Raw genomic sequence first — 10,759 nt, 5'->3', positions numbered from 1 at the left:
GATGAGCAATGGTCCTTCTGACACAAACTCCCTCCCCTCTTCCATCTGGCCCTTCATCCTGTAGGTTCCAGGATGATTCCTGAAAGGAGGGAAAAAAAAGAACAAAGGGATTCTGTTCTGCTGATGAGAAAAAAGGCAGGCGGTGACAGAGTACTCAGGGTTGAGGGGAGGGCTGCTGGGACCTGTAGCTGTCACTGCTTCCCTGATCCATGAGGAAGGCTGAGGGGGCCAGAAGCCAGGCCCTCAGGGGCTTCATCAACTCCGTTCCTTGTCCTTGACTAATAAGACTGTGTGCTGGCCCCCACTGGACACAGACAAGACCACGCGGTTCTCCAACTGTTTGCCTGTCATCTCCACAGGGCTCCAGACATCCTCATCCTGCCCCGTGCCCAGCTGGTAGTTGGTGCCCATGCCCCAGGCGAAAGCACGACCTGCAAGGGAGACAAATTGGGGCAGCTATCTCCAGGATCCCCTGCCCCACCCATCCATACCGTGAGAAGTCTGGGATGGGGGGTGAATTCTGGCCTTAGCTTGCACCAGCCTGCCAGGTCTCAGCCCCTGGAGGTTCAGGAGAGCTGAGTGAAGCCAGGGACATGATAGATAAAAAAGAGCTTTATAAAGCCAGAGATCACAGTCCTTAAACATTGCAAAGGCTTTTCGCTGCTCCCATACATAGTATTGATGCCACCACATGACTGGCCACTTCCCAACCCTCTACACTGCCCCCCCCCCATTCTCCAGGACCAACTACCTTTGAGAAAGCTCCAGACAGTCCTCTGTCTAGAATGCCCTTCTTTTCTTTCTCATAAAGGATTGAAACTTTGAGGTACAGTGTAAGCCCCACTTCCTCAGGAAGCTTTCTTGGATAGGTCAGACCATATAACCCTCCACCCCCAAGACTTCTATCAGCCTCCACAGCTGTCCCACTCACTCACTTGCTCAGGCTTCAGTGCCACTTGTTCCTACTCTCCCTGTTGTGCTGGCCAGGACCCTGACTACTGAGCCTTCTCTGTCCTAGTAAGATTCTAAGTACAACTCTCTGGGAGGCTGGCACATCCTAGGTGCTAAATATAGCAAGACACTGTGGTGGAGGGTATAAACAGAAGCCTGGATTAGGGGCCTGGGGACCAGCGTTCAAGTCCCACTGCCATCTGGGCTTCAGTGCTATCTCCTCCCTTTGCTCTTTTTCTCTCCTACAGAACAAACTACCTTTTCTAAAATAATTTGTTTTCTGTTCATCAAAGCAAGAGCTTCTGAGAATCAGGAGGAAAACAGTGTTACTCCAAACACTGCTGTCCTTATCTCGGCTCTACTCATGGTGGACATATGAGCCTGCCAGGGAGTTTGGTTAAGAATTATGACCCCAAGCCGCAACCAGACCAATTGTGGGAAGCCCCACTTACCATCTTTGGTCACAGCATACCCCACAGAGGCCCCACAAGCCACTGAGGAGACAGCAGGCAGTCTGGGGATGAGGGTGGGTATGCTCTTCTCCTCAGCACCCTCCCCGAGGCCCAGCCGCCCATACTCAGCCCGGCCCAGGCTGTATGCTTTTCCTGTGGGAGGAGGGAAAGAGATGAGCAGTAGAAGGCGGCATGCTTCAGGCAAAGTAGGTGCTGTGGCCAGGTGAGTTCCCATGTTGGTGGGAGCTTGGCCTTTGCTTCCAGGATGGCTAGAAGGCATTCCGTCTCTTCCCAGTTTTGGAGGAGGCCTGGGAGAACTTCCACACAGGCCCTCACATAGCTCTCCAGTGAGCTCACACTTGCAAGAGCCCCAGGACTCCGGGGGGAGGGAGGTGGCCTCACGGACCCATGTCTGGCCCAACCCACAGAGCAGGCCTAGGTTCCAAGCACATGGTCTTTTGGTCTTTGGAGTCTAGTCAGGACTAAGCCCAGGGAACACGCCATCCTCAACCCAGAGAAGACCTGGAGGTCCCACCTTCTGAATCCATGCAGACCGTATGGTGCTGGCCACCAGAGAAGCCCACCCAGGACTTGGTGGAATTCTTGAAAGATGTCAGGTTCTGGGGTACAAAGCAAGATTCTGTGCCTGGAGTTCCTGAGGATGAGGGAGAGAAGGCCAAGACAGATCTGTCCGGAATGAAGGTGTTTAAGGAGTTGCCCTTCTCAGCCCCTCCCCAAGTGAGGTCATCCCCCACCAGCTAGGAATATTCTCACTTTACAAATGACAAAACTATGGCTCTCAGGGGTGAGGTAATCCCGCCAAGGGTAAACGACAACAGAGTTGAGGAGTAAGGATTAGGACCCAGGTTGCTCTAGGTGATGCCTGAGGCTAGACGCCACACTCACCAAGCTGATGGTAGTTGGAGAGACCAAAGCCATATATGTGGCCCTCCCGGGAGACAGCAAAAGTAAAGTAGGCACCACAGAAGACGTCCTGAAACTTCACATAGCCCCGGCTACCCCTGGATTTCAGCTTCACACACTTGGGGACAAGGAGTCGTTCTGTAGTCAAAAGGGAAGCCAGAGTGAGCGGCAGACAGACCCATGTAGCCCTTTTTCCCTCTACCTCCCTCAGCCCATTTCTTTTCTCTAACTTAAACCCTAGGAGGGAAACCAACCAGAGAACAGAAAGCTCACAGAAGAGGAAACGGATGACCACAGAGTACAAGTGTCTTGATTGGACTCCCAGCAACTGTTAGCCATTGCTGTTAGGTGCCATTGAGTTGACTTTGGCTCACAGCCGCCCCATGTGACACAGAAGAACTGCCCCACAGGGTGTTCCAGGCTGTGATTTTCCTGGGAGCACATTGCCAGGTCTTTCTCCTGCAGAGCCTCTGGGGGGTTCTGAACTGCTAACCTTCTGATCAGCAGCCAAGTAATTAACTGTTGTGCCACCAGGGCTCCTTCCCACAGCCACAGAGATGACATTTGCATGGAGTTTGCAACATGCCAGGTACTTTTCTATGTTAACTCGTTTAACTTCACAACCACTCGATGAGGTAGGTACTAATATTATCTACATGAGAAGACTATGTCCAGGGTTCCATAGCTAGTAGGTAGTAGAAACAGTATTTAAATCCAGGGTAGACTGGTTCAAAAGTCTGAGCTCTTAACCACCACCCCAGGTCTGTCTGATGTCACAGCCTGAGCAGCTAGAGGGAATCTCTCTCCTCTCCTGCCTTGAGCCCTCACTGGGTGGGTGGCTTGCCAAGCTGCCCCACCAAAATTGCCAAAGCCACCTACCAAGACCGTGCCGGCCACCACGGTTAGAGAATAATTCAGGCACCCGGCCCAACTGGCCCTGCTCGCCACATCCCAAGGTGTAGAGGTCACCATCAGCTGACAACAGCACCAAGTGGTCATTCCCTGAAGGTGAACAGATGAACGTTCTTAGAAGGTGAGGGATGTAAGGCTTGCCAAGCCCAGGGTTGGGCCAGCCCTAGAACAGAGTACCTTGGCTCACCTGAGGCCACCTTTACCACGGGCACATCTAGCTGCACTTGCACAGGCACCATGCTCTTCTTCATGGGCTCCAAGAGCCCAATCACTCCATTATTGTCCTGCAGGAGAAGCGGAGCACTTCTCAGCCAATCCTGCTTGCCTGCCTCTCACCAGCCCAATCCAGGCATGTAGGCAGCCACTGGTTAAAGGCAGTGGTGGGATGGGGATGGAGAGGTGAGAAGCCAGACCACATACTGAAATACTTATATGAATGAATAACAAAGGAGTCAGGAAGTAGAAAGGAATAGAGATGAAACAAGTCTGGCCACGTGCTGCGAACTGCTGAGGCTCTGTGGTGAGTAGATGGGGGGGGGGTTCAGTATATTATTCTAATTATTTCCGTATGTGTTTGAAACTCTCCGTAACATTTTTAGAAAATAGCTCCCTTTTTTATAAACTAGAAAAACCTCATGAGATTTCTTTACTTTTGACATTTTGAAATAAATTAAAGGCCAAAGCACCAAAGCACTTTTAATGCTGAATCTGCTTTTTAAATTACACTCCTCTGTTTTGTAAACTGAGATGTGACAATCCCTTCAACTTCCCAAATTCTAGGGATATGGGGAAAGAGGGCTGGGAAGGGGAAACAAAGGCTGGAGGCAGGGAGATGGGTGAAGGGAGCAGGCCCACTTTATAACATCAGAGTCAAAGAAGCAGTGAGACAGTGAGGACAAGCATGGCTGAAAAAGCCAGAGATATGGGCCCTGACTTCCCCACCAGCAAGTGCCATGGGGGCATATATTATCTTTGGGGTCCCACTGGTTAACTCTACCCACAGGCCCCATGCAGTGTTCCAGACCAGCCTTACCCGGAAGGAGCCCCAGAGGAAGACACGGCCATCCTCGGTGAGAGCCGCTGTGTGGCTGTCTCCTGCCGATACCTGTACCACCTTCTCCTGCAGGTCCACTTTCCCGGGGACCATCTCTGAGCCTTCCACTGATGTGTCCCTTCCCAGGGCACCCTCATCATTGCAGCCAAAGGAATAGACCTGCGCCAGGAGAACCCCATTAGTACAAGGTCTGGCCTCTCAATCCCTTCTTGTTTAGTCCAGTCCCAGATGGCTAGGAGGGCCACTTCCAGAGAAATGTGTGTGGCCTAAAGCCCCAAGTATCCCCCCAACCAATGCCCTGTCCAATCACCCCCAACCTACCTGGCCAGTCTTGCTTAGACACACAGTGTGCATGCCTCCAGCCTCAGCCTGAACAACATCCTCTGGAATGGGCACCAGGGCTGGCTTCTTCCTCTCCATCACATTCTCACCCAGCCCTAGCTGGCCCACGTCACCCTGGCCCAGTGTCAACACCATGCCTGGTTCTGTGCTGTGGGATCTATGAGAGACTGAGGTACAAAAAAAGACAGCCCCTGAGTGAGAGGAATGACAGAAGAAAGCAGTTACTGCTGGGGCTTTGGGATAACGGAGACCTGGGTTCAAGGCCCCGCTATGACCTTTCTGATCCCATTTTACAGGAAAAAAGTACCTATCTCACAGGGCTTTCATGGAAATTAATAACTGAGCACATTATTAACATGATAGGAGGTGACAGAAACAAGACAGCATAATATTTTGAAATGAAACTTGGTGAGGAGGAGAAGAGGAGCCAATCCTGGGAGGACACAGGATAGTTTCTCTGATTAACTTTTTGGTCAGGAGCCATAGTACCAACAGTCAGGGCCCAGATAATAACGCCTTCCCTTTACTGCCAGCTTACTCTACGAATGTTAAATTTCTTTGGAATTCCCCCAAATTATGCTCCAGATCATCCATATTTAGGATCGCGTTTGATAATAAAGGGGAGAGAGTCTCCGAGGCCTTAAATGACGGACCACACAACGGTAAATAGTGGAGCTTGCACCGAAACCAATAGAGATTACATGGGTCAGATTACAGTCCCCAGCCTCCATCCTAGCCACCTCCCCCCACCCCGCTCCAGCCCCATTTCCTTGCTATGGCTGTCAACTACTGAACATATTCGCAGAACTGACTAACCCCTTCCACCCCTATCCTGGGAGCAGACAGAAGTTGAAGAGAAGGGGGTAGAACTGATAGCAGAGGCGTTTGTGAAGAGAGGTATGGGCCAATCACGGGCGACACAAGGCCCTATCCTGGTCAATAGAAGCTGCCAGGCCAAGGCCCCGGACAGCCATTGGCGTCCAGCCCTCCGCCCCGGGGGTGTGGCCGCGGCTGCGTAGAGGCTACGCTGGGCAGGGAGCCACCTGGTCGGGTTTTCCGGTCAGGAGGGCTCGGGCCGCAGGCACCTCGGCAGGAGCCGGCGCCGGGAACGCAGTGGGAGGCGGCGGCCCTCACTGCCTGGTTACGAGGGTCTGCAAAAGACAGACAACTGTCTGAGCATGCAGCGGGCCCACATTTCCCCCCTTTCCCCGGACTGGGGGCGGATTTCTTTCCTCCCACCCACCTCCAGGCTCCCAGGAGAGAGGAAACCACAGTCACCTCCCAAATGCACAACAGCCCTTCATTTTATGAACGGGGTCATCTAACCTCAGCGAGGTTAAGTGATTCCCTAAAGTCACACAGTCAGAAAGTTGCAGAGCTAGAACTTGAACCCGGGCCTAGAAGTCAATGATCCTAATCGTAATGCACTACTGCCTGGGCCAAAGCCCTGGGATCTAGTTTTTCCAGTACTCCCAGTACCTCTTCATTCCCAGAGGGAGGGATTCAATGGGCTGTAGGGGACCCTCCAGCTGAGTGGAGACCCTGTCCCAGATCCTGGAGCTCCAGGAGGCCGGCCACCTGCACCCAGATTCCTACACAGCTACCCCACCTTACCCTTTACTTTCTTGCTTTTGGGGGTGGCATCTTCTGGGGGTGATCTTCTCTTAGCTATGCGCTTGGGTGGCATCTTCCTCTCCTGAAAAACCCAGCCAAACACATCATGTAAGAAAAGGCAAACCTTTTCTTGCTCCTATCAGACAGCATATATTAGAAGCCCCCAAAAAGGTAAAGAGGAACTGCCAACAATTCCACTTCTTGGAATTTATCCCAAGAAAAGAATAATGGATGCACCCAAAGGCTGAGCTTCAACAAATATTCTCTACTGCATTCTTCACAACATTAAAAACAAAACAAACAAAAAATGGAATAATCCAGATGCTCAAAAGTAGGGGTTGGCTAGATAATATGTGGTATATTCATGATACAATACTGAGGCCATTAACAGTGATGGATTTATTGAACAGGGAGGACTTTACTAGATCTTCACAACTGCAAGTAAAACAAGCAGACTGAAAAAGAGCCTGCCATCCCACTTTTGGAAAAATAAATACACATACACATAAGAAGATACACAGAACAAGGCAATAATGATAATGATACATCCAATATTAATACATGGTAACCTCTGTAAAACTGGATTATGGATAGCTTTTATTTTTTCCTTTGTGCTTTCCTATATTATCTAAGATGTTTAATAAGAGACATCACATTTTTTTAATTATTTTATTATAAAACATATAAACATTGAAGGATGACATTAAATGAAGTGCCCCTATAACTCTCCAACCCAAGATACAGTAATAACTATTACCGTTATAATCAGACAAAAAAAAAAAAAGAGAGGGATATTTTCATTAAATAACATCAAACCAGACCACTCCTGCTATTTGATCCAGAAGCGTCACTCGTGGAAGGAGGTTGGCTTTGATTTAAACTGTCCAACAAGAGGTTAAAAAAAAAAAATACAGCCATGCTTATATATATATCAACACCAGGTATTACAAAAGAGGGAGAAGAAATCACTTTTGGGTGACAAGAAAAAAAGACTGAACCTAGTAAAACCCAGGGCAGCTGAAAATCTCAACCCTCAGCCCCACCCCTCCTTGAATTGGCTGCTGCCACATCCTCCCATGTCTTATCTGGGCTTCTGAGAACAGGAATAATCTCCCAGCTGCCCAGATTCCAATCCAGCCCAAATTTTATCTGAAGCCTCCTTCTCATCTACACCCCATCTCTGGAAATAAATCTTTATTAAACTCTGGTCTTTAAGACCACAGAAGACATGAAAATGTCTAACCCTGAGACTTCCAAACCCTGGACTGTGAACCCCTTGGAATGGATCGTTGGGGGTGGGGGCACTTTGCAGCAATTCAGATAGAGAGGTGCTTACAGCATTAGGTGGTTACTAAAGTCTGTCATTTGTCATATTGTAGTGGCTTCCAGATTGCTGTGATTCCGGAAGCTTATGCCACTGTAATTTAAAATACCAGCAGGGTCACCTATGGTGGACAGGTTTCAGTAGAGCTTCTAGACTAAGACAGACTACGAAGACAGGCCTAGTGATCTACTTCTGAAAATTAGTCAGTGTGAACTCTACCACAGAATATTGTTTGATAACCAGAAGGTTGGCAGTTCAAACCCACCAAACACTCCGTGGAAGGAAGACTGGGCAATCTACTTCTGTAAAGCTTTACTGCCTCAGAAATCCAAAGGGGGTTTGAAATATGAGTTGGAATTGACTCGATAGGAGTGAGTTTTTTTTTTTTTTCTTTTAGTCAAGAAAATGAGCGCCTCAGGTTGGAAGGACACAATAGTCACCAATGGGCTTGAACATACCAACGTTCACGGAGATGGCAGGACCAGGCAATGTTTCATTCTGTCACTAGCAATATTCTAGCTATTTGACCTTGGGTAATTCAACCTCTTTGTGATTCCGTCTTCTCATCAGCAAAAAAAGATAATGATACAGTGAAACCTGTGAAAGCTGGAACTTGATGGGACTGTCTTGTTTTTCCAGGTCTCCCAGGCTTACCACTGCTCTATCACTTTTTTTAGTGGAAAATATTTCAGTCTTCCATCTCTGACAGATTTCCACCTTTCACAGGTTCTATCTTTTTCAGGTTTTACTGCAGTACCTGAAAGCTTTACTCCAACACATCATTAAAGTCGAGTCTACTTTGAGGAAGCAGCTTTTCTCCAGTTGTAGTTTGAGTGCCTTCCAACCAGGGCTCACCTTCCAGCACTATATCAGACAATGTTTCAGGGCTATTCATAAAGTTTTCCAGTAATACAGCAGATGGTGTCTCATAGCTATTCATAAGGTTTTCAATGGCCAATGTTTTCAGAAGTGGATGGCCCTGTCCTTCTTCCTTTACAGCAACATGGAAGCCACCACAGTACAACTCAAAATGGGAAGAAACAGCTACAAACATCCATTAATAATAGGAACATGGAATGTACAAAGTATGAATCTAGGAAAATTAGAAGTTGTCAAAAATGAAATGGAATGCATAAAAATCGTTATCTTAGGCATAGTGAGCTAAAATAGACTGGTTTGGGCTATTTTGAATCACCACATGATGTACTATGCCAGGAATGACAAATTGAAAAAGAATGGCATGGCCTTCATCATCACAAAAAATGTTTCAAGATCTATCCTGAAATACAATGCTGTCAGTGATAGGATAATATCCATACACCCACAAGGAAGACCAGTTAATACTATTATTCAAATTTACACACCAACCACCAAAGCCAAAGACAAGGAAATTGAAGATTTTTACCAACTTCTGCAGTCTGAAATTGACCAAACATGCAATCAAGATGTACTGATTATTACTGGTGATTGGAATACAAAAGTTGCAAATAAGAATCATTGGTAGTTGGAAAGTATGGCCTTGGTGACAGAAATGACACTGGAGATCACATAACAGAATTCTGCAAGACTAACAACTTATTCATTGCAAATACCTTTTATCAACAACAAATGGCAGCTATACATGTGGAGCTCGCCAGATGGAATACACAGGTATCAGAATGACAACATTTATGCCAAGAGGTGATGGAGAAGCTCACTATCTTCAGCCAAAACAAGGCCAGGAGCTGACTGTGGAATGGACCATCAATTGCTCCTATGCAAGTTCACACTGAAGCTGAAGACAATTAAAACATGTCCACAAGAGCCAAAATATGACCTTGATTATATCACACTTGAATTCAGAGACCATCTGAAGAATAGATTTGACTCACTGAACACCAATGACCAAAAACCAGAGAAACTGTGGGATGACATAAAGAACATCATCTACATCATCCATGAAAACATTTACACTAGGTAGATACACTCTGTGGTAGTCAAAGTTGTATGTCAACTTGGTTGGGCCTGGCTGAGTGGCTGGGCAGCTGGTGGTAGTTATTTTCCATGATAAGACTGGCAATCAACTCCATGGTGGGACCTACCACAAGCAGCTGAGTAGCTACTTTAGGAATGAAGTTGGTTTCCCAAATATAAGAAGCAGCTTTGGGAATGGTCTCTAGCTTATGGCACGCTTGCACCCTACATGTAGCCGTGTCATTGTTTAGCAGCCTACCATGCTCTGCCGACCTGGGGACTTTCAATGGACTTGAATTAATGGCCTGCCATGTGGTTTGGTAACATCAGGACTATGCCTTTTTACTTGTCAACCTTTGGCTTGTCAGTCTCAGTAGCCAGCAGCTGTCTGAGGGAAGAAAAGCCTCTAGCTCCAGTGGGCCAGGAACAAGAGGCAGAGCTGAACCCCAAGGCTGAGGGGCTTTCACCCAGCCCCTAGAGCCTGGCTCTTTGAACTTGGACTTAAAGCCTCCAAACTGTAAGAGAAAAAACTCCTGTTTGTTAAGGCCATCCCATTGGTGGTATATTCCTATCAGAGTGGAACTAGGTAACCAGAACATAACTCCTTGGAGAGAACAATCATGGGAGAATAGAAGGGCTGTGTATGCACAGGGAGACAGTTCAGGGGGCAAGAGTGCACGGAGGGAAGGACACAGGGAAGAGGTAACTATGGGGAGGAAGTGGGTGGGTGGCTGTTGCATTGTGGTAAATTGTAGTCAATGTCATGAGACAAAGTATATGTGAACTGCTGTATGGAAAGTGAATTTGCTTTGTAAACTTTCACCCAAATCACAATAAAATAAAAAAAGAACATCATCCATGAAGAAAGCAAAAGGTCATTAAAAACACAGGAAAGAAATAAAAGATCAAAATAGATGTTAGAAGAGACTCTGAAACATGCTCTTGAATGGAGAGTAGCTAAAGTGAATGGAAGAATCGACAGGATAAAAGAGCTGAACAGAAGATTTCAATGAGCAGCTTGAGAAGACAAAGTCAATTATTATAATGAAATGTGCAAAGACCTGGAGTTGAAAACCACACTGGAAGAACATGGTGAGCATTTCTCAAGCTAAAGGAACTGAAGAAAAAATTCAAACCTTGAGTTGCAATATTGAAAGATTCTATGGACAAAATATTGAATGATGCAGGAAACAACAAAGAAGATGGAAAGAATACACAGTCACTGTACCAAAA

General features: G+C 47.3%; 1 protein-coding gene across 1 annotated transcript; it reads right to left on the bottom strand.

Annotated features, from left to right (window-relative positions):
- Nucleotides 1–255: 255 nt before the first annotated feature.
- Nucleotides 256–6,322, bottom strand: RCC1 (regulator of chromosome condensation 1). Its single transcript, XM_007935822.1, has 10 exons — nt 6,250–6,322; nt 5,679–5,786; nt 4,615–4,802; nt 4,273–4,452; nt 3,427–3,523; nt 3,207–3,329; nt 2,310–2,465; nt 1,939–2,058; nt 1,404–1,556; nt 256–431 (listed from the first exon to the last, which is right to left on the bottom strand). Exons 1-10 carry the CDS (start codon nt 6,320–6,322, stop codon nt 256–258), a joined length of 1,374 nt encoding a protein of 457 aa, XP_007934013.1.
- Nucleotides 6,323–10,759: the final 4,437 nt, after the last annotated feature.

The sequence above is a fragment of the Orycteropus afer genome, unplaced genomic scaffold (genome assembly GCF_000298275.1).
Source record: "Orycteropus afer afer isolate SDZICR_OR568_19922 unplaced genomic scaffold, OryAfe1.0 scaffold00031, whole genome shotgun sequence".
In the NCBI taxonomy this organism is placed as follows: domain Eukaryota; kingdom Metazoa; phylum Chordata; class Mammalia; order Tubulidentata; family Orycteropodidae; genus Orycteropus; species Orycteropus afer.
The sequence above is the reverse complement of the archived record's forward strand: the minus strand, read 5'-3'. Positions and strand labels throughout refer to the sequence as shown.

What these genes read in the sequence shown, in the direction of transcription:
- RCC1 (XM_007935822.1), bottom strand. Translation starts at nt 6,322, where the DNA reads ATGCCACCCAAGCGCATAGCTAAGAGAAGATCACCCCCAGAAGATGCC. An exon ending in CAAAAGCAAGAAAGTAAAGG is followed by an intron (nt 5,787 to 6,249) that starts GTAAGGTGGGGT and finishes TGTCTTTTGCAG; the next exon opens with ACCCTCGTAACCAGGCAGTG. An exon ending in GTCTAAGCAAGACTGGCCAG is followed by an intron (nt 4,453 to 4,614) that starts GTAGGTTGGGGG and finishes CTCCTGGCGCAG; the next exon opens with GTCTATTCCTTTGGCTGCAA.